The sequence below is a fragment of the Coloeus monedula genome (assembly GCF_965178545.1).
Source record: "Coloeus monedula genome assembly, chromosome: 35".
Taxonomy (NCBI): Eukaryota; Metazoa; Chordata; class Aves; order Passeriformes; family Corvidae; genus Coloeus; species Coloeus monedula.
In genome coordinates, this window is record NC_138815.1 from 2,378,675 (window position 1) to 2,401,980 (window position 23,306).

The 23,306-nt window shown below is 57.4% G+C and overlaps 1 protein-coding gene across 1 annotated transcript in view; it reads right to left on the reverse strand.

Moving 5' to 3' along the window:
* KMT2B (lysine methyltransferase 2B) overlaps window positions 1-23,306 on the reverse strand; it is a gene marked incomplete at its 5' end in the record, with an annotated part of 98,117 nt that overhangs the window by 35,518 nt on the left and 39,293 nt on the right. The window contains 10 exons of the mRNA XM_082299892.1: window positions 2,507-2,665; window positions 4,165-4,302; window positions 6,159-6,262; window positions 6,797-6,882; window positions 8,896-8,975; window positions 11,880-11,972; window positions 15,980-16,069; window positions 17,777-17,871; window positions 19,813-19,971; window positions 22,525-22,621. Of these exons, the coding sequence (XP_082156018.1) occupies window positions 2,507-2,665; window positions 4,165-4,302; window positions 6,159-6,262; window positions 6,797-6,882; window positions 8,896-8,975; window positions 11,880-11,972; window positions 15,980-16,069; window positions 17,777-17,871; window positions 19,813-19,971; window positions 22,525-22,621 (1,101 nt within the window). The remainder of the gene's footprint in view (window positions 1-2,506; window positions 2,666-4,164; window positions 4,303-6,158; window positions 6,263-6,796; window positions 6,883-8,895; window positions 8,976-11,879; window positions 11,973-15,979; window positions 16,070-17,776; window positions 17,872-19,812; window positions 19,972-22,524; window positions 22,622-23,306) is intronic.

The window sequence follows — 23,306 nt, forward strand, 5'->3', positions numbered from 1 at the left end:
ACCTCCCCAGCCTGAACCAACTCCTGGGGGGGCTGGGGCAGCTCGGGACCCCCAAAATCCAACTCAGGACCCCCAAAAACCCCCCCGGACCCCTCATAATCCCCTCCAGAACCCCCCAAATCCCCTTCAGGACCCCCCAAAACCTCCCAAACCACCCCAAATCCTCTTCAGGACCCCAAAATCCCCCCCAAAATCCCCTCCAGGACCCCTAAATCCCCGCAAGGACCCCCCAAATCCCCTTCAGGACCCCCAAATCTCCCCCAAATCCCCTCCAGGACCCCCCAAAATCCCTCCAAGACCCCCCAATCCCTCTCCAAGACCCCTAAATCTCCCCCAGGACCCCCCAAATCCCCTCCAAGACCCCCCAACCCCCCTCCAGGACACCCCAAAATCCCCTCCAGGACCCCCCAAAGACCCCTAAATCCTCCCAAACCCCCTCCAGGACCCCTAAATCTCCCCCAGGACCCCCCAAATCCCCTTCAGGACCCCCAAATCTCCCCCAAATCCTCTCCAGGACCCAAAAAATCCCCTCCAGGACCCCCCAAAGACCCCTAAATCCCCCCAAACCCCCTCCAGGACACCCCAAAATGCCCTCCAAGACCCCCAAATCCCCCCCCAAATCCCCTCCAAGACCCCCCAAATCCCCTCCAGGACCCCCCAAAGACCCCTAAATCCTCCCAAACCCCCTCCAGGACCCCAAAATCTCCCCCAGGACCCCCCAAATCCCCTTCAGGACCCCCAAATCTCCCTCCAGGACCCCCCAATTTCTCCCCCCGAGCCCCCAGCCCCCCTTTTAACCCCACATAACCCCCCCAAATCCCCCTGTAACCCAACCAGGACCCCCCAAATCCTCCTCCAAGACCCCCCAAAATCCCCTCCAAGATCCCAAAATCCCCTCCAGGACCCCCCAATCCCTCTCCAGGACCCCTAAATCTCCCCCAGGACCCCCCAAATCCCCTCCAAGACCCCCCAATCCCCCTCCAGGACCCCCCAAAGACCCCTAAATCCTCCCAAACCCCCTCCAGGACCCCTAAATCTCCCCCAGGACCCCCCAAATCCCCTTCAGGACCCCCAAATCTCCCCCAAATCCCCTCCAGGACCCCCCAAAATCCCCTCCAGGACCCCCCAAAGACCCCTAAATCCCCCCAAACCCCCTCCAGGACACCCCCAAATCCCTTCCAAGACCCCCAAACCCCCTCCAGGACACCCAAATCTCCCTCCAGGACCCCCCAATTTCCCCCTCCCCCGAGCCCCCAGCCCCCCTTTTAACCCCACATAACCCCCCCAAATCCCCCTGTAACCCACCCAGGACCCCCCAAATCCCCCTCCAAGACCACCCCAAATCCCCTCCAAGATCCCAAAATCCCCTCCAGGACCCCCCAATCCCTCTCCAGGACCCCTAAATCTCCCCCAGGACCCCCCAAATCCCCTTCAGGACCCCCAAATCTCCCCCAAATCCTCTCCAGGATGCCCAAAAATCCCCTCCAGGACCCCCCAAAGACCCCTAAATCCCCCCAACCCTCCTCCAGGACACCCCCAAATCCCTTCCAAGACCCCCAAATGCCCCCCAAACTCCCTCCAGGACACCCAAATCTCCCTCCAGGACCCCCCAATTTCTCCCCCCGAGCCCCCAGCCCCCCTTTTAACCCCCCATAACCCCTCCAAATCCCCCTGTAACCCACCCAGGACCCCCCAAATCCCCTCCAAGATCCCAAAATCCCCTCCAGGACCCCCCAATCCCTCTCCAGGACCCCTAAATCTCCCCCAGGACCCCCCAAATCCCCTTCAGGACCCCCAAATCTCCCCCAAATCCCCTCCAGGACGCCCAAAAATCCCCTCCAGGACCCCCCAAAGACCCCTAAATCCCCCCAACCCCCTCCAGGACACCCCCAAATCTCCCTCCAGGACCCCCCAATTTCCCCCTCCCCCGAGCCCCCAGCCCCCCTTTTAACCCCACATAAGCCCCCCAAATCCCCCTGTAACCCACCCAGGACCCCCCAAATCCCCTCCAAGATCCCAAAATCCCCTCCAGGACCCCCCAATCCCTCTCCAGGACCCCTAAATCTCCCCCAGGACCCCCCAAATCCCCTTCAGGACCCCCAAATCTCCCCCAAATCCCCTCCAAGACGCCCAAAAATCCCCTCCAGGACCCCCCAAAGACCCCTAAATCCTCCCAAACCCCCTCCAGGACCCCTAAATCTCCCCCAGGACCCCCCAAATCTCCTTCAGGACCCCCAAATCTCCCCCAAATCCTCTCCAGGACCCAAAAATCCCCTCCAGGACCCCCCAAAGACCCCTAAATCCCCCCAAATCCCCCTCCAGGACACCCCCAAATCCCCTCCAAGACCCCCAAACCCCCTCCAGGACCCTCCAAATCTCCCTCCAGGACCCCCCAATTTCTCCCCCCGAGCCCCCAGCCCCCCTTTTAACCCCCCATAACCCCTCCAAATCCCCCTGTAACCCACCCAGGACCCCCCAAATCCCCCCCCGAAGCCCCCAGACTCACGTCCCCGCCCAGGAGGCGCCCGTGGCGCTGGCAGAAGACCCTCTTGTCCCTGAGGAAGGCGGCCTGGCAGCGCCGGGCGCACATGAAGTGATAATTGGCGGCGCAGGCGGCCAAGCAGCAGCCGACGGTGGCCCCGGGGCGGCCGCAGTGCTCGCAGCGCTACGGGAGGGGGATACCAGGGTGAGACCCCCCCCGCGGGGAACCCCCAAAAATCTCGGGGAACCCCCCAAAATCGCACTCCCCCCACGTAGACGAGTGTTGGGTAGACGTGATGTCTCTCATAACAATATCTAGGGGTAGACCTGGTGGCCCTCGTTTGGGTAGACCTGATGTCCCTCATAGCCCTACCTACGGGTAGACCTGGTGTCCCGCCTTAGGGTAGACCTGGTGTCTCCCTCATAGAAGTCTATGGATAAACCTACTGCCCCCGTAGTACCCCGTGAGTAGACCTGGTGTCCCTCTTTAGGGTAGACCTGGTGTCTCCCTCATAGAAGTCTATGGGTAGACCTACTGCCTCCGTAGTAGCCACTAGGTAGACTTGATGTCCCTCATAGCACTCGCTATAGGTAGACCTGATGTCCGCTATGGAAAACGGGTAGACCTGGTGTCTCCCTACTAGAAATCGCCGAGTAGACCTGATGCCGCCGTAGTAGTAAGTGGGCAGACCTGATGACCCCCTCAATAGCATTCAATGGGTAGACCTGGTGTCCCTTCCATCGAAACCCATAGGTAGAGCTGCTTTCCCAGTATTAGACGGTGGGTAGACCTAGTGTCCCCTCCATAGAAACCAATGAGTAGACTTGGTGTGCCCTCCCCCCTTATAAACGAATGAGTAGATCTGCTGTCCATTTCAACCTATGGGTAGACCTGGTGTCTCCTCCCATGTAAATCAGTGGGTAGACCTGGTGTTCCCCCCTTTTATAAACGGATGGGTAGACTTGGTGTCTGTCATTCAACCTACGGGTACACCTGCTGTCCGCTCAATATAAACCAATGGGTAGACCTGGTGTCTCCCCAGTAGTAACCTATGGGTAGACCTGCTGTCCGAACAGCCGCCTATGGGTAGACCTGGTGTCCCCCCCCAATACTAGCCTACGGGTAGACCTGGTGTTCCCTCAACACTAGCCTATGGGTAGACCTGTTGCCCCCCCCCAACACTAGGCTATAGGTAGACCTGCTGTCCTCGCAATACTAGCCTATGGGTAAACCTATTGTCCGAACAGCAGCCTGTGGGTAGACCTGGTGTCCCCCCAATAGTAACCTATGGGTAGACCTACTGTCCGAACAGCGGCCTATGGGTAGACCTGATGTCCCCCCAATAGTAACCTATGGGTAGACCTACTGTCCGAACAGCGGCCTATGGGTAGACCTGGTGTCGGTCACACCGGGGACCTTTTTCCCACAGGTGCCTCCCAAAATATTTGGGACCCCCCACAACACCCCTGGGTGACACCCCCAGATCCCTGAGACCACTCCCAACCACCAGGGACCCCCTCCCACCCCCAAAAAAGCCCTGGCAGCCTCCAACCCCTCTCAAGAATTCCCCCAAAAAACCCCAGGACCTCCCCAAATCCCCCCGAAATCCCTTCCAAAAAAACCCCAAATCCCCCCAAATCGACTCGCCCTTGACCCAAATCCCCCCCGAGACCCCTCCCCACCATCTGCCGGCCCCTGGCCACGGCGGCGTGGACGTTCCTGAGGGTCCCGTCCCCCTCCTCGAAGACCTCGGCCGACCACAGGGCGCAGTTAACGTGGGTCCACTCGTTCTGCCCCATGTACAGGAGCCGCCCCTCGTCCTGCAGGACCCCTCCCCAAATCAGTGACACCTCCCCCGGGGAGACCCCACCCCAAAAAAAAAACCGCCCCCCCAAAAAAAACCCCCAAATTCCAGCCCCAAAGGAGCCCCTAAAATGAGTCAGGAATGATCCAAAAGGGCTTTTCCACCCCAAAATCCCACCCTGGGATTCCCCCCCCCCACTCAGCTGGAGCTCACCTGAGCCCCAAATACCCCCCAAACCCCCACCCCAAACCCTCCAAAACCTCCTCACCTGTGCCCCAAACTCACCTGAACCCCACCCTCACCTGTGCCCACCAAATCTCACCTGATCGCACTCACCTGAGCCCCAAATCCCCCCAAATCCCTCCCAAAACCCCCTCACCTGAGCCCCAAATACTCCCTAAAACACCCCCAAAATCCCTCATCTGAGCCCCAAATCCCCCCTAAACAGCCCCAAAACCCCCTCACCTGAGCCCCAAATCCCCCAAACTCCCCCCAAAACTCCCTAAACCCCTCACCTGAGCCCCAAATCCCCCCTAAACCTCCCCCAAACCCCGCCCAAAACCCCTCACCTGAGCCCCAAACTCACCTGAGCCCCCTAAATCTCCTGTCTCTGCTCACCTGAGCCCCAAATCCCCCAAAATCCCCCAAACCCCGCCCCAAAGCCTGCCCCCAGCCCCACCCCCACTCACCTGAGCCCCAAATCGCCCAAAATCCCCCCAAAACCCAGCCCCCACTCACCTGAGCCCCAAAATCCCCCAAAATCCCCCCAAAACCCCACACCTGAGCCCCAAATCCCCCCCAAATCCCCCCCAAGCCCCACCCCCACTCACCTGAGCCCCAAATCACCCAAAATCCCCCCAAACCCTGCCCCCACTCACCTGAGCCCAAAATGTCCCCAAATCCCCCCCAAAACCCCTCACCTGAGCCCCAAATCCCCCAAAATCCCCCCAAACCCCGCCCCAAAGCCCGCCCCCAGCCCCACCCCCACTCACCTGAGCCCCAAATCCCCCCCAAATCCCCCCAAACCCCTCACCTGAGCCCCAAATCCCCCCCAAGCCCCACCCCCACTCACCTGAGCCCAAAATCTCCCCAAATCCCCCCCAAAACCCCTCACCTGAGCCCCTCCCCCACTCACCTGAGCCCCAAATCCCCCCCAAATCCCCCCCAAGCCCCGTCCCCACTCACCTGAGCCCCAAATCCCCCAAAATCCCCCCAAATCCCTCAAAACCCCTCACCTGAGCCCCAAATCCCCCAAAATCCCCCCAAACCCCGCCCCCACTCACCTGAGCCCCAAAATCCCCCCAAATCCCCCCAAACCCCTCACCTGAGCCCCAAATCCCCCCAAATCCCCCCAAAACCCCACACCTGAGCCCCGCCCCCACTCACCTGAGCCCCAAATCGCCCAAAATCCCCCAAAATCCCCCCAAACTCCTCACCTGAGCCCCAAAATCCCCCAAAATCCCCCCAAAATGCCCCCAAAATCCCCCAAACCCCCTCACCTGAGCCCCAAAATTCCCAAAATCCCCCCAAGCCCCGCCCCCACTCACCTGAGCCCCAAATCCCCCCCAAAATCCCCCCAAATCCCCCCAAAACCCCACACCTGAGCCCCAAATCCCCCAAAATCCCCCCAAAGCCCCACACCTGAGCCCCAAAATCCCCCCAAAATCCCCCCCAAATCCCCCCAAAACCCTGCCCCCACTCACCTGAGCCCCAAATCCCCCAAAATCCCCCCAAATCCCCCCAAAACCCCACACCTGAGCCCCAAACCCCCCCAAATCCCCCCCAAACCCAGCCCCCACTCACCTGAGCCCCAAAATCCCCCAAAATCCCCCCAAATCCCCCCAAATGCCCCCCAAGCCCCGCCCCGCTCACCTGGGCAGGTGCGTCCCCGCAGCGCAGGCACAGCGTGCACTGCCGCTCGTCGGCCCCGCCCCCTCCCGCCGCCGCCGGCACCTCCGGCTCCGCCCCCTCCTCACCTGGGCGGGGAAAGGGGCGGGGTCAGCGCGCCAGGCCACGCCCACCTGCGCGGGTGAGGCGGGAAGGGGCGGGGCTTGGGGAGGGAGGGGGCGTGGCCTCCTCAGGTGAGCTCAGGTGGGCGTGGCTCAGCCCCAAGTGGGCGTGGCCTCTCCAGGTGAGCTCAGGTGGGCGTGGCTCAGCCCCAGAGTGGGCGTGGCCTCCTCGGGTGAGCTCAGGTGGGCGTGGCTCAGCCCCAAAGTGGGCGTGGCCTCTCCAGGTGAGCTCAGGTGGGCGTGGCTCAGCCCGAAGTGGGCGTGGCCTCCTCAGGTGAGCTCAGGTGGGCGTGGCTCAGCCAAAGTGGGCGTGGCCTCTCCAGGTGAGCTCAGGTGGGCGTGGCTAAGCCAAAAAGTGGGCGTGGCATCTCCAGGTGAGCTCAGGTGGGCGTGGCTCAGCCCAAAGTGGGCGTGGCCTCTCCAGTTGAGCTCAGGGTGGGCGTGGCTCAGCCCCAAAGTGGGCGTGGCCTCTCCAGGTGAGCTGAGGTGGGCGTGGCTCACCTGCGGGGGGCGGGGCCGGCTCCTGGCGCCACCTGGCGTAGGTGTGGTCACTGGAGGGCGGCAGCACGGCCAGGGGCAGCGCCCCGCTGGGGGAGGGGCCGCGTCAGCACCCCCAAAACCCACCCGGGACCCCCCAAAATTCACCCGGGAACCCCAAAATTCACCCGGGAACCCCAAAACCCACCTAGGAACCCCAAAATCCATCCAGGATCCCCCAAATCCCATCCAAGACCCACCCCAAAATTCACCCCAAATCCACCTGGAATCCTAAAATCCACCCAGGACCCCCCAAATTCACCCCAAATCTACCTGGGATCCCCAAAATCCCACCTGGGACACCCCAAATCCCACCTGGGATCCCCCAAAATCCACCCCAGAACCCCCAAAATTCACCCAGGAACCCCCAAATTCACCCCAAAACCCCAAAATTCACCCCAAAACCCACCCGGGATCCCCAAAATCCCCCCCAGGACCCCCAAAATTCACCCCAAATCTACCCGGGACCCCCCCAAAATCCACCCAGGACCCCCCAAAATCCACCCGGGACCCCCCAAAATCCACCCAGGATCCCCCAAATCCCACCTGGCACCCCCCAAAATCCCCCCCAGAACCCCAAAATCCACCCGGGACCCCCCAAAATTCACCCGGGATCCCCCAAATCCCCCCCAGGACCCCCCAAAATCCCCCCCAGAACCCCAAAATTCACCCGGGATCCCCCAAAATTCACCCCAAATCTACCCGGGACCCCCCCAAAATCCACCCAGGACCCCCCAAAATCCACCCGGGACCCCCCAAAATCCACCCAGGAACCCCCAAAATCCACCCGGGACCCCCCAAAATCCTACCCAGGACCCCCCCAAAATCCACCCAGGAACCCCCAAAATCCACCCGGGACCCCCCAAAATCCTACCCAGGACCCCCCCAAATCCCCCCCAGAACCCCAAAATTCACCCGGGACCCCCCCAAAACCCACCTGGGAACCCCCAAATTCACCTCGGACCCCCCAAAATTCACCCAGGACCCCCAAAATCCATCCAGGATCCCCCAAATCCCATCCAAGACCCACCCCAAAATTCACCCCAAATCCACCTGGAATCCTAAAATCCACCCAGGACCCCCCAAATCCGACCCGGGATCCCCAAAATCCACCCCGGAACCCCCAAATTCACCCCAAATCTACCTGGGACCCCCCCAAATTCACCTGGGACCCCCCAAATCCCCCCCAGGACCCCCCAAAATCCACCCAGGAACCCCCAAAATTCACCCAGGAACCCCAGAATTCACCCCAAAACCCACCCAGGAACCCCCAAATTCACCCCAAAACCCCAAAATTCACCCCAAAACCCACCCGGGATCCCCAAAATCCCCCCCAGGACCCCCAAAATTCACCCCAAATCTACCTGGGACCCCCCCAAAATCCACCCAGGACCCCCCAAAATCCACCCGGGATCCCCAAAATTCACCCAGGATCCCCCAAATCCCACCTGGCACCCCCCAAAATCCCCCCCAGAACCCCAAAATCCACCCGGGATCCCCCAAAATCCACCCGGGATCCCCAAAATTCACCCAGGACCCCCCAAAATCCACCCCAGAGCCCCAAAATTCAGCTGAGATCCCCCAAAATTCACCCCAAATCTACCCGGGACCCCCCCAAAATCCACCCAGGACCCCCCAAATCCACCCGGGATCCCCAAAATCCCCCCCAGAACCCCAAAATCCACCCAGGACCCCCAAATTCACCCCAAAACCCCAAAATTCACCCCAAAACCCACCCGGGATCCCCAAAATCCCCCCCAGGACCCCCAAAATTCACCCCAAATCTACCTGGGACCCCCCCAAAATCCACCCAGGAATCCCCAAAATCCACCTGGGATCCCCAAAATCCACCCGGGACCCCCCAAAATCCACCCAGGATCCCCCAAAATCCCTCCCAGAACCCCAAAATTCACCCGGGATCCCCCAAAATTCACCCCAAATCTACCCGGGACCCCCCCAAAATCCACCCAGGACCCCCCAAAATCCACCCGGGACCCCCCAAAATCCCCCCCAGGACCCCCCAAAATCCACCCCCCCCCAGCCCCTCCCCCCCCTTCACTCACTTGGGGGTCGGGGGGGTCCCGGGGGGGCTCCAAATTTTGGGGTCCCGGATGTCGAACCAGGGGAAGGCTCCGCCCATCAGCTGGGGGGGGGAGGGGCAGCCGTGGGTGCTGGGCCGCCCCTCCCCCACCCCCAATTTGGGACCCCTCCCCCATTTTTTACCCCCCCCCCCATTTTTGGGACCCCTCCCCAATTTTTGGGACCCCTCCCCCCCATTTTGAAGCCCCCTCCCCATTTTTTACCCTTCCCTCCCCCCCCATATTTGGCGCCCCTCCCCCACTCCTGGGACCCCTCCCCCATTTTTGGGACCCCTCCCCCATTTTTTACCCCTCCCCCACCCCCCATTTTGAGGCCCTTCCCCAATTTTTGGGACCCCTCCCCCATCCCCATTTTTGGGGCCCCTCCCCCACTCCTGGGACCCCTCCTCCCTCATTTTTGGGCCCCCTCCCCCACCCCCATTTTTGGGACCCCTCCCAGCCAATTTTTGGGACCCCTCCCCAATTTTTGGGACCCCACCCCCATTTTTGGGACCCCCTCCCCCCCAATTTTTACCCCTTCCCCCCCCCCAATTTTGGGACCCCCCATCCCCCATTTTGAGGCCCTTCCCCAATTTTTGGGACCCCTCCCCCATTTTTGGGACCCCTCCCCCATTTTTTACCCCTCCCCCATCCCCATTTTTGGGACCCCTCCCAGCCAATTTTTGGGACCCCTCCCCCATTTTTGGGACCCCTCCCCCATTTTTGGGACCCCTCCCCCATTTTTGGGACCCCAGGCCCCCCAGTTTTTACCCCTTTCCCCCCCCAATTTTGGAAACCCCCACCCCCCATTTTTGGGACCCCTCCCCCATTTTTGGGACCCTTCCCCCATTTTTGAGACCCCTTCCCCCAAGTTTTACCCCTCCCCCATCCCCATTTTTGGGGCCCCTCCCCCACTCCTGGGACCCCTCCGCCCTCATTTTTGGGACCCCTCCCCCATTTTTGGGACCCCTCCCCCCCAATTTTGGGACCCCCCACCCCCCATTTTTGAGGCCCTTCCCCCATTTTTGGGACCCCTCCCCCCCCATTTTTGGGACCCTCCCCCATTTTTGGGACCCTCCCCCCCATTTTGAAGCCCCCTCCCCATTTTTTACCCTTCCCCCCCCTCCCATATTTGGCGCCCCTCCCCCACTCCTGGGACCCCATCCCCATTTTTGGGACCCCACCCCCATTTTTTACCCCTCCCCCACCCCCCATTTTGAGGCCCTTCCCCAATTTTTGGGCCCCCTCCCCCACCCCCATTTTTGGGACCCCTCCCAGCCAATTTTTGGGACCCCTCCCCCATTTTTGGGACCCCACCCCCATTTTTGGGACCCCTCCCCCCCAATTTTTACCCCTTCCCCCCCCCCCAATTTTGGGACCCCCCACCCCCCATTTTGAGGCCCTTCCCAATTTTTGGGACCCTTCCCCCATTTTTTGCCCCCTCCCCCCCCCCCATTTTTGGGATCCCTCCCCCACTCCTGGGACCCCTCCCCCATTTTTGGGACCCCTCCCCCATTTTTTACCCCTCCCCCATCCCCATTTTTGGGGCCCCTCCCCCACTCCTGGGACCCCTCCTCCCCCATTTTTTACCCCTCCCCCACCCCCATTTTTAGGACCCCCTCCCCCATTTTTGGGACCCCACCCCCATTTTTGGGACCCCTCCCCCCCAATTTTTACCCCTTCCCCCCCCCCCCAATTTTGGGACCCCCCACCCCCCATTTTGAGGCCCTTCCCCCATTTTTGGGACCCCTCCCCCATTTTTTACCCCTCCCCCATCCCCATTTTTGGGCCCCCTCCCCCACCCCCATTTTTAGGACCCCCTCCCCCATTTTTGGGATCCCTCCCCCATTTTTGGGACCCCTCCCCCCCCCAATTTTTACCCCTTCCCCCCCCCAATTTTGGGACCCCCCATCCCCCATTTTTGGGACCCTCCCCCCATTTTTGGGACCCCTCCCCCCCCCCATTTTTGGGATCCCTCCCCCACTCCTGGGACCCCTCCCCCATTTTTGGGACCCTTCCCCCATTTTTGGGACCCCTCCCCCCCCCATTATTTACCCCTTCCCCCCCATTTTTGGGACCCCCCCCATTTTTGGGACCCCCCCCATTTTTGGGACCCTCTCCCCCATTTTGAAGCCCCCTCCCCATTTTTTACCCCTCCCCCATCCCCATTTTTGGGACCCCTCCCAGCCAATTTTTGGGACCCCTCCCTCCCATTTTTGGGACCCCAGGCCCCCCAGTTTTTACCCCTTTCCCCCCCCAATTTTGGAAACCCCCCCCCCCCCATTTTTGGGACCCCTCCCCCACTCCTGGGACCCCTCCCCCATTTTTGGGACCCCTCCCCCATTTTTGGGCCCCCTCCCCCCATTTTTGGGACCCTTCCCCCATTTTTGGGACCCCTCCCCCCCCATTTTTTACCCCTCCCCCATCCCCATTTTTGGGGCCCCTCCCCCACTCCTGGGACCCCTCCCCCCTCATTTTTGGGACCCTTCCCCCATTTTTGGGACCCTCCCCCCCATTTTGAAGCCCCCTCCCCATTTTTTACCCTTCCCCCCCCCCCATATTTGGCGCCCCTCCCCCACTCCTGGGACCCCTCCCCCATTTTTGGGATCCCTCCCCCATTTTTTACCCCTCCCCCCCCCCCATTTTTGGGCCCCCTCCCCCCCCAATTTTTGGGCCCCCTCCCCCCATTTTTGGGACCCCTCCCCCCCCATTTTTGGGCCCCCTCCCCCCATTTTTGGGACCCCTCCCCCCCCATTTTTAGGACCCCTCCCCCCATTTTTGGGACCCCTCCCCCCATTTTTGGGACCCTTCCCCCATTTTTGAGACCCCTCCCCCCAATTTTTACCCCTCTCCCACCCCCATTTTTAGGACCCCTCCCCCATTTTTGGGCCCCCTCCCCCCTCATTTTTTACCCCTCCCTCCCCCATTTTTGGGACCCCTCCCCCCCATTTTTGGGACCCCTCCCCCACCTGCACGAAGAGGTCCTGGGCGCCATCGGGGGAGGGGCCGGCGCCGCCCCTCCCCCCCCTGAGCAGGACCCCGGCCACGTCCCTGGCAAAGCCCTGCTGGGGGAGGGGCACCGTGGGACCCCCACCCCAAATTCGGGACCCCCCCACCCCAAATTCGGGACCCCCACCCCAAATTCGGGACCCCCACCCCTCCCCCACCCCAAACCCGACACCCCCCCCAAGAATTTTGGGACCCTCACCCCTCCCCCACTCAAATTTGGGACCCTCAACCCCAATTTCGGACCCCCCCCGACCCCAAATTTGGGACCCCCACCCCAGAATTCGGGACCCTCGCCCATCCCCCACCCCAATTTGGGGATTTTCCCTCCAAAATTTGGAATTTTCCCTCCAAATTTTGGGATTTTCACCCCCCCCCCCCCATTTCCAGATTTTCTCTCCCAAACTTTGGGATTTTTTTTCCCCCCAAATTTTGGGGTTTTCCCCCCCAATATCTTTGGAATTTTTATCCCGAAGTTTGGGGGTTTTCAGCCCAAATTTTTGGGGATTTTTTTGCCTCAAAACTTTGGGGGATTTTCCCTCCCAAATTTCAGGATTTTTCTGGCCAAATTTGGGGATTTTCCCCTCCAAAGTTTGGATTATTTTGCCCCCCAAATTTTGGGATTTTCCCCCCAAAATTTCCAAATTTTCTCTGCCCAAATTTTGGATTTTTTCCCCCAAATTTTGAAAATTTTGCCTCAATTTTTTGGGGATTTCTCCTCCCAAATTTTGGGATTTTCCCTCCAAAACCTGGAATTTCTCCCACCCAAATTTTACATTTTCCCCCCCGAATTTTGGGATTTTCCCTCCCAAAGCTCTGGAATTTTTTCCCCCTAATTTCAGGATTTCTCCCCAAATTTTGGCATCTTTTTGCCCCAAATTCCACGATTTCCCCCCCAAATTTCAGATTTTTCCCTCCAGATTTTGGGATTTTCTCTCCCAAATTTTCAGATTTTCTCCCCCAAATTTCCAAATTTTTCCCTCCAATTTTTTTGACATTTTTCCCCCTAAACTTTCGATTCCCCCCCCCCCAAATTTCGGGGTTCTCCACCCAATTTTCAAGATTTTTTCCCCCAAAATTCCAGGATATTTTTTCCCAAACTTCAGATTTTTTTTCCCCAAATTTCAGCAATTTTTGCCCCAAATTTTGGAATTTCCCCCCCAAATTCCAGGATTTTTTCCCCCCAAATTTTGGGATTTTCTCCTCCAATTTTCAGGCTTTTCTCCCCCAAATTTTGGGATATTCTCCCCTGAATTTTGGCATTTCCCCCCCAAATTCCAGGATTTTTACCCCCCATATTTCTGGATTTTCTCCCCCAAATTTCGAGGTTTTCCCTCCCAAACTCTGGAATTTTTTCCCCCAAATTTCCGAATTTTCCGCCCCAAATTTTGGAAACTTCTCCCCCAAATTTTGTAGTTTTCCCCCCCAAATTTCAACATTTGCTCCCCCAAACTCTGCAATTTTCTCCTCCAAATTTCTGCATTTTCTCCCCAAAATTTCTGATTTTTCTTCCCCAAATGTTGGGATTTTTTCCCCAAAATTTTGGAATTTTTCCCCCCAAATGTCCGAATTCTCTCCCCTAAATTCCTGGATTTCCTCCCCAAATTTCCGGATTTCCCCCCCCAAAATTCCAAATCTTCTCCCCCAAATTTCGGGATTTTATCCCCCAAATTTTAGGAGTTTTTCCCCCAAACTTTTGGATTTTCTCCCCCAAACTCTGGAATTTCCCCCCCAAATTTCCGAATTTTCTTCCTCAAATTTCCAGATCTTCCCCCCCTAATTTCGAGATTTTTTTGCTCCAAACTTTTCCCCCAATTTTCCGGATTTTCTCCCCCAAACTCTGCAATTTTCCCCTCCAAATTCCTGAATCTGCCCCCCAAATTCCCAGGTTTTCCCCCTACTTTTCCAGCTGCCCTTCCCCCTGTTTCCCGCCATTCCCGGAATTCCCCCCATTTCCCGCCATTCCCAGAATTCCCGCCATTCCCCCATTTCCCGCCATTCCCGGAATTCCCGCCATTCCCCCCCTTTTCCCGCCATTCCCCTTTTCCCGCCATTCCCCCCATTTGTTGCCATTCCCTGCATTTTCCCGCCATTCCCTGAATTCCCGCCATTCCCTCCGTTTCCCGCCATTCCCGCCCTTCCCAGAATTCCTGCCATTTCCCGCCATTCCCCCATTTTCCCGCCATTCCTGCCATTCCCGCCATTTCCTGCCATTCCGGGAATTCCCGCCATTCCCCCATTTTCCCGCCATTCCCCAATTTTCTTGCCATTCCCCCCATTTCCCACCTTCCCCCCGTTTCCCACCATTCCCCCATTTTCCCACCATTCCCTGGATTCCCGCCATCCCCCCCGTTTCCCGCCATTCCCGGAATTCCTGCCATTCCCGGAATTCCCGCCATTCCCGGAATTCCCGCCATTCCCAGTATTCCCGCCATCCCCCCGTTTCCCACCATTCCCCCGTTTCCCACCATTTCCCAGAATTCCCGCCATTTCCCGAAATTCCCGCCATTTCCCACCTTCCCCCATTTTCCCGCCATTCCGCCTGTTTCCCGCCATTTCCCGGAATTCCCGCCATTTCCCAGAATTCCTACCATTGCCCACATTTTCCTGCCATTCCCCCCTTTTCCCGCCATTCCCGGAATTCCCCCCATTTCCCGCCATTCCCAGAATTCCCGCCATTCCCAGAATTCCCGCCATTCCGCCTGTTTCCCGCCATTTCCCGGAATTCCCGCCATTCCCCCCATTTGTTGCCATTCCCTGCATTTTCCCAGAATTCCCTGAATTCCCGCCATTCCCTCCGTTTCCCGCCATTCCCGCCCTTCCCAGAATTCCTGCCATTTCCCGCCATTCCCCCATTTTCCCGCCATTCCTGCCATTCCCGCCATTTCCTGGAATTCCTGCCATTCTCCCACTTTCCCGCCATTCCCAGAATTCCCGCCATTCCCAGAATTCCCACCATTCCCCCATTTTCCCGCCATTCCCTGGATTCCCGCCATCCCCCCCGTTTCCCGCCATTCCCAGAATTCCCGCCATTCCCAGAATTCCCGCCATTCCCAGAATTCCCGCCATCCCCCCGTTTCCCACCATTTCCCAGAATTCCTGCCATTTCCCGAAATTCCCGCCATTTCCCACCTTCCCCCATTTTCCCGCCATTCCCCCCTTTTCCCGCCATTCCTGCCATTCCCAGAATTCCCGCCATTCCGCCCGTTTCCCGCCATTTCCCGGAATTCCCGCCATTTCCCAGAATTCCTACCATTGCCCACATTTTCCTGCCATTCCCCCCTTTTCCCACCATTCCTGGAATTCCCCCATTTCCCGCCATTCCCGGAATTCCCCCCATTTCCCGCCATTCCTGGAATTCCCGCCATTCCCAGAATTCCCGCCATTCCCCGGAATTCCCGCCATTTCCCAGAATTCCTACCATTGCCCACATTTTCCTGCCATTCCCCCATTTCCCGCCATTCCCAGAATTCCCGCCATTCCCCGCATTTTCCCACCATTCCCCCCATTTCCCGCCATTCCCCCCATTTGTTGCCATTCCCCCAGAATTCCCGCCCTTTCCCAGAATTCCCACCATTCCGCCCGTTTCCCGCCATTTCCCGGAATTCCCGCCCTTCCCCTCATTTCCCGCCATTCCGGGAATTCCCGCCATTCCCCCCTTTTCCCGCCAATCCCCGCATTTTCCCGCCATTCCCAGAATTCCCGCCATTCCCCCATTTCCGGCCATTCCCTCCATTTCTCACCATTCCCCCCGTTTCCCGCCATTCCCGCCCTTCCCAGAATTCCTGCCATTTCCCGCCATTCCCCGCATTTTCCCGCCATTCCCCCCTTTTCTCACCATTCCCCCATTTCCCGCCATTCCCAGAATTCCCGCCGTTCCCCCCGTTTCCCGCCATTCCCAGAATTCCCGCCGTTCCCCCCGTTTCCCAGAATTCCCGCCATTTCCCACCTTCCCCCGTTTTCCCGCCATTCCCAGAATTCCCGCCCTTCCCGGAATTCCCGCCATCCCCTGGATTCCCGCCGGAATTCCCGGAATTCCCGCCCGATCCCGTCCCTCTCTCACCAGGCCTCCGTAGCCGCCCCCCTCCAGCAGGGCCCCGACGGCGCCGAGGTCGCAGGGCCCGGGGTGGGCCTGGGGACCCCCGGGGGGGCACTGGGGCAAAGGTCAAAGGGTCAAAAGGTCAAAAGGTCAAAAGGGCAAAGGGTCAAAGGGCAAAGGTCAAAAGGGCAAAGGTCAAAGGGTCAAAGGTCAGAAGGGCAAAGGGTAGAGCCCCTCCCAGAAATTTGGGGAGGGGGCGCAGGTGGTACCCCAGGGCTGGCCACGCCCACTCAGCTGAGGCCACGCCCACTCAAGTGACCCCGACCCCCCCCGACCCTCAGCTGACCCCTGCCAGGTGTGACCCCGCCCCTCCAGGTGTGGCCACGCCCACCCCAGGTATGGCCACGCCCACTCCAGTGTGACCCCTCCCCCAGATGTGACTCCGCCCCCAGGTGTGACCACGCCCCCAGGTGTGACCCCGCCCCCTTCCAACCGTGGCCCCGCCCCCAGGTGTGACCCCTCCCCCAGGTGACCACGCCCCCAAGTGTGGCTACGCCCCCAGATGTGACCCCGCCCCCCCAGGTGTGACCCCGCCCACCCCAGTCATAGCCCCGCCCCCCAGGTGTGACCACACCCCCTTCCAGCCGTAGCCCCGCCCCCAGGTGTGACCCCGCCCCCCAGGTGTGACCCCGCCCCCAGGTGTGACCCCGCCCCCTTCCAGCCATATCCCCGCCCCCAGGTGTGACCACACCCCCTTCCAGCTGTAGCCCCGCCCCCAGGTGTGACCCCGCCCCCTTCCAGCCATAGCCCCGCCCCCAGGTGTGACCCCGCCCCCTTCCAGCCATAGCCCCGCCCCCAGGTGTGACCCCGCCCCCCAGGTGTGACCCCGCCCCCAGGTGTGACCCCGCCCCCTTCCAGCCATAGCCCCGCCCCCAGGTGTGACCCCGCCCCCCAGGTGTGACCCCGCCCCCAGGGGTGACCCCGCCCCCTTCCAGCCATAGCCACGCCCCCCAGGTGTGACCCCGCCCCCAGATGTGACCCCGCCCCCTTCCAGCCATAGCCCTGCCCCCCAGGTGTGACCCCGCCCCCAGGTGTGACCCCGCCCCCTTCCAGTCATAGCCCCGCCCCCCAGGGGTGACTCCGCCCCCAGGTGTGACCCCACCCCCTTCCAGCCGTGGCCCCGCCCCCTTCCAGCCATAGCCACGCCCCCCAGGTGTGACCCCGCCCCCTTCCAGCCATAGCCCCGCCCCCAGATGTGACCCCTCCCCCAGGTGTGACCACGCCCCCAAGTGTGGCTACGCCCCCAGATGTGACCCCGCCCCCCCAGGTGTGACCCCGCCCACCCCAGACATAGCCCCGCCCCCAGGTGTGACCACACCCCCTTCCAGCTGTGGCCCCGCCCCCCAGGTGTGACCACGCCCCCAGATGTGACCACACCCACCCCAGCCATCGCCCCGCCCCAGCCGTGGCCCCACCCCCAACTGTGGCCCCGCCCCCCCAGATGTGACCCCGCCCCCCCAGGTGTGACCCCGCCCCCTTCCAGCCATAGTCCCGCCCCCAGGTATGACCCCGCCCCCTTCCAGCCATAGCCCCGCCCCCAGGTGTGACCACACCCCCTTCCAGCCATAGTCCCGCCCCCAGGTGTGACCACACCCCCTTCCAGCCATAGTCCCGCCCCCAGGTATGACCCCGCCCCCTTCCAGCCATAGCCCCGCCCCCAGGTGTGACCCTGCCCCCTTCCAGCCATAGCCCCGCCCCCAGCCGTGGCCCCGCCCCCTTCCAGCCATGGCCCCGCCCCCAGCCGTGGCCCCGCCCCCTCACCTGCCCGCAGCGCCGCAGGGCGGGGCCGTGGGGGGAGCTCAGCAGCGCCCCCAGCACCTCCCGCAGCGCCCCCTGCAGGGCGGGGCCCGCGGCACCTGCACGGGGACGGGTCAGACTGGTCTGGGGGTTGGAGTTACTGGGAGGGACTGGGAGGGACTGGGAGGGACTGGGAGGGGATTGGGAGGGACTGGGAGGGGATTGGGAGGGACTGGGAGGGGACTGGGAGGGACTGGGAGGGGAGTGGGAGGGGATTGGGAGGGGACTGGGAGGGGATTGGGAGGGACTGGGAGGGGATTGGAGGGGACTGGGAGGGACTGGGAGGGACTGGGAGGGGATTGGAGGGGACTGGGAGGGACTGGGAGGGACTGGGAGGGGACTGGAGGGGACTGGGAGGGACTGGGAGGGGATTGGGAGGGACTGGGAAGGGACTGGGAGGGGATTGGGAGGGACTGGGAGGGAACTGGGAGGGGACTGGGAGGGACTGGGAGGGGACTGGGAGGGACTGGGAGGAACTGGGAGGGACTGGGAGGGGATTGGGGGGGACGGGGATGAACTGGGAGGGGAGCGGGGGTTACTGGGATGAACTGGTTTGGGTTTGGAGTTACTAGGGGGGATTTGGGGGGATTTTTGGGGGGATTTTGGGGGTTTTTGGGATAATTTTGAGGAGGATTTGTTGGGATTTTTAGGACGATTTTTGGGGGGATTTGGGGGGAATTTGGGATGGTTTGGGGGAATTTTGGGGAATTTGAATTTTGGGAAGATTTTGGGATGATTTTGGGGGAATTTGGGCTGGATTTGGGGGTTTTTTGGAGGAGCGAATTTGGGGGTTTTTGGATAATTTCAAGGAGGATTTTTTGGGGTTTTTTAGGATGATTTTTGGGCGATTTTGTGGCATTTTTGGGATGATTTTGTGGTGATTTGGGGAGGATTTGGGGGAGATTTTGGGATGGTTTGGGGGAATTTGAATTTTGGGATGATTTTGGGGGATTTTTGGGGGAATTTTGGGGGAATTGGGGTAATTTTGAGGAGGATTTTTTGGGGTTTTTTTTTTGGACGATTTTTGGGGGATTTTGTGGCATTTTTGGGATGATTTGGGGGGAATTTGGGCTGGATTTGGGGGTTTTTTGGAGGAGCGAATTTGGGGGTTTTTGGATAATTTCGAGGAGAATTTTTTGGGGTTTTTTTGGGACGATTTTTGGGTGATTTTGTGGCATTTTTGGGATGATTTTGGGGGATTTGAATCTTGGGATGATTTTGGGGGATTTTTGGGGGGATTTTGGGGTTATTTGAGACAATTTCAACGAGGACTTTTTGGGGTTTTTTAGGACGATTTTTGGGGGATTTTGTGGCATTTTTGGGGGGATTTTTGGGAGAATTTGGGGGGATTTGAATTTTGGGATGGTTTGGGAGATTTTGGGTTTTTGGGATAATTTCAGGGAGGATTTTTGGGGGTTTTTAGGACGATTTTGGGGGGGATTTTGTGGCATTTTGGGATGGTTTGGGGGGGATTTTGGGGAATTTGAATTTTGGGATGATTTGGGGGGAATTTGGGCTGGATTTTTTTGGGGTTTTGGAGGAGCGAATTTGGGGGTTTTTGGATAATTTCGAGGAGAATTTTTTGGGGTTTTTTTCGGACGATTTTTGGGCGATTTTGTGGCATTTTTGGGATGATTTTGGGGGATTTGGGGGGATTTTGGGGTTATTTGGGACAATTCCAACGAGGACTTTTTGGGGTTTTTTAGGACGATTTTTGGGGGATTTTGTGGCATTTTGGGGGGGATTTTTGGGAGAATTTGGGGGGACTTGAATTTTGGGATGGTTTGGGGGTTTTGGGGGTCCTGAGAGGGATTTTGGGGGGTCCTGAGGGGTTTTTTGGGGGGGTCCTGAGGGGTTTTTTGGGGGGGTCCCAAGGGGAATTTTGGGGCTCCCGGACCCCCCCCTCTGAGGAAGATTTTGGGGGGCTCCAGGGGGGGATTTTGGGGGGGGGGTCCCGAATCCCCCCAAATTCTCGGGGTGCCCCTCCCCCCTCCCCTCACCTGGGGGGCGGCGGCCGCAGCTGCAGCGGGGGAGGGGCTCCGGCCCCTCCCCCCCCTGCTCCTCCTGCTGCCCCTCCCCCCCCTGCCCCTCCCCCTCGGGCCGGGGGGGGCTGGGGGGGTCCTGCCCCTCCCCCACCCCGCACTGGGGGCAGCAGCTCCCTGGGAAAAGGGGGGGGAGGGGAGGGGTCAGCGGCCCCGAAAACGCCGACGAACCCCCCAGATTGAACCCAAAAACCCCCAGATTGAACCCAAAAACCCCCAGATTGAACCCAAAACCCGCGAATTGAACCAAAAATGCCCACAATTCAACTAAAAATTCCCAAAATTGAACCAAAAAATGCCCACAATTTAACCAAAAATTCCCAAAATTCAACCAAAAATGCCGAACTTGAACCAAAACCGCCCAAATTTAACCAAAAAACCTCAAATTTAACCAAAAAAATGCCCAAAATTAGCCTAAATGCCCAAAATTTAACCCCAAACCCCCGAATTTAACTGAAAATCCTCAAATCTAATCAATCCCCAAATTGAACCAAAAATGCCCAAAAGTTAACCAAAAATGCCCAAATTTAACCAAAACCCCCAAATTTAAACAAAAATGCCCAAAATTTAACCAAAACCCCCAAATTTAAACAAAAATGCCCAAAATTTAACCGAAAATACCCAATTTTAAGCAAAAATGCCCAAATTTCACAAAAAAGCCTACATTTAACCAAAAATGCCCACATTTACCCAAAAATGCCCAAAACTTAACCAAAAATGCCAAAATTTAACCAAAAAATCCTCAAATTTAACCAAAAGAGCCCAAAATTTAACCAAAAATGCTCAAAATTTAACCAAAAATGCCCAAATTTAGCCAAAACCCCCAAATTTAACCAAACCCCCCCAAATTTAACAAAAAACGCCCAAATTTAACCAAAACCCCGCAAATTTAACCAAAAAAGCCCGAAGTTTAACAAAAAATGCCCATATTTAACCAAAAATGCCCAAATTTAACCACAAATGCCCAAAACTTAACCAAAAAACCCCAAATTTAGCCAAAAATCCTTAAAATTAACAGAAAAATCCTCAAATTTAACCAAATCCTGCAAAATTTAACCAAAAATGCCCAAAACTAGCCAAAAATGCCCAAAATGTAACCAAAAATGCCCAAATTTAACAAAAAATCGTCAAGTTTAACCAAAAATCCTTAGATTTAACCAAACCCCGCAAAATTTCACCAAAACAACCCCAAATTCAACCCAAAACCCTCAAATCTAATCAATAATCCCCAAATTTAACCAAAAATTCTCAAATTTAACCAAAATTCCTCAAATTCAGACCCCGCAAAATTTAAACCAAAGCCCCCCACATTTGACCAAAAATGCCCAAAATTTAACCAAAAATCCTCAAATTTACCTGAAACAACCCCAAATTCAACCAAAAAATTCACAAATTCAACCGAAAACCCCAAATTCAAAAAAAATTCTCAAATTTAACCAAAAATGCCCCAAATTTAATGAAAAATCCTGAAGTTTAACCAAAAATTCCTCAAATTTAACCAAACGCTGCAAAATTTAACCAAAACAACCCCAAATTTAACCCAAACTCCTCAAATTTATTCAAAAATCTACTAATTTAACCAAAATTCCTCAAATTTAACCCAAACACCAAAATTTAACCAAAAATCCTCAAATTTAACCAAAATATCCCAAAATTCAACCAAAAATGCCCAAAATTTGATCAAAAAACCCCAAATTTAAACAAAATTCCTCAAATTTAAACAAAACCCCCCAGGTTTTTTTAAAAAATCTGAAATTTAACGAAAAATGCCCAAAATTCAACCAAAAATCCTGAATTTTAACCAAAAATTCATTAAGTTTAGCCAAACCCTGCAAAATTTAACCAAACCAACCTCAAATTTAATCAAAAATCTATAAATTTAACCGAAATTTCTCAAATTTAACCAAAACCCCGGAAATTTAACCAAAACAACGCCAAATTTAACCAAAAATGCTCAAAAATTAACCAAAACCCCCAGATTTAACCAAAATTTCTCAAATTTAACTAAAAATGCCCAAAATTTAACCAAAAATGCTGAAGTTTAACCAAAATTCCTGAAATTTAACCAAATCCCCCCCCAAATCTCCCCAAATTCTCCCAACTTCCCCCAAAATCCACCCAAAGTCCCCAAATCTCCCCCAAATCCACCCAAAATCCCCCAAATTCCCCTGAAATTTCCCAAAAATCCCCCAAATCTCTCCAAAATCCCCCAATTTTCCCCTCAAATCCACCCCAAACCTCCCAAATTCCGCCCCAAATCCCCCCAAAATCCCCCAAATCCCCCCCAAACCTCCCAAACGATCCCCAAAATCCACCCAAATCCCCCCAAATCCACCCCAAACCTCCCAAATCTCCTCAAAAATCCCCCGAATTTCCCCCAAATCCCCCCCAAATCCCCCCCAAATCCCCCAAAATCCCCCCAAAATCCACCCCAAATGCCCCCAATTTCCCCCCAAATCCCCAAAATCCCCCCAAAATCCACCCCAAAATCCCCCAAATCCCCCCAAATTTCCCCCAAAATCCCCCCAAAATCCACCCCAAATCCCCCCAATTTCCCCCAAACCCCCCCCAAAATCCACCCCAAATCCCCCAAATCCCCCCAATTTCCCCCAAAATCCCCAAATCCCCCCAAATCCCCCCAAATCCCTCCCCGCTCCCCTCCCCCCTCACCGTGGGCGCAGGGGGGGCAGAGCCCTGGGGGGGGGTCCCGCCCCTCCCCCCCCTCGGGGGTCCCGCAGCTCCGGCACCGAGAGCAGCCCCAGCACACCTGGGGGGAGGGGCACGGGGGGTCAGGGGGACCCCCAAAACGGCCCGAAATCGCCCGGAATTACCCCAAAACCCCCCCAAAACGGCCCAAAATCGCCCGGAATTACCCCAAAACGGCCCGAAATTGCCCGGAATTACCCCAAAATGGCCCGAAATCGCCCGGAATTACCCCAAAATGGCCCGAAATCGCCCAACCTCCCCCAAAATGGCCCGAAATTACCCCAAAATGGCCCGAAATCACCCGAAATTACCCCCAAAACGGCCCGAAATTACCCGAAACACCCCCAAAACGGCCTGAAATCACCCGAAATGACCCCAACCCCCCCCCAAAATGGCCCGAAATCGCCCAGAATTACCCCAAAACAGCCCGAAATCGCCCGAAATTACCCCAAAATGGCCCGAAATCGCCCAACACCCCCCCAAAACAGCCCGAAATTACCCCAAAATGGCCCGAAATCACCCAAAACACCCCCAAAACAGCCCGAAATCGCCTGAAATGACCCCAAAACGGCCCGAAATCACCCGGAATTACCCCAAAATGGCCCGAAATCGCCCGGAATTACCCCAAAATGGCCCGAAATCGCCCAGAATTACCCCAAAATGGCCCGAAATCGCCCAACACCCCCCCAAAACGGCCCGAAATCACCCAAAACACCCCCAAAACGGCCCGAAATCGCCTGAAATGA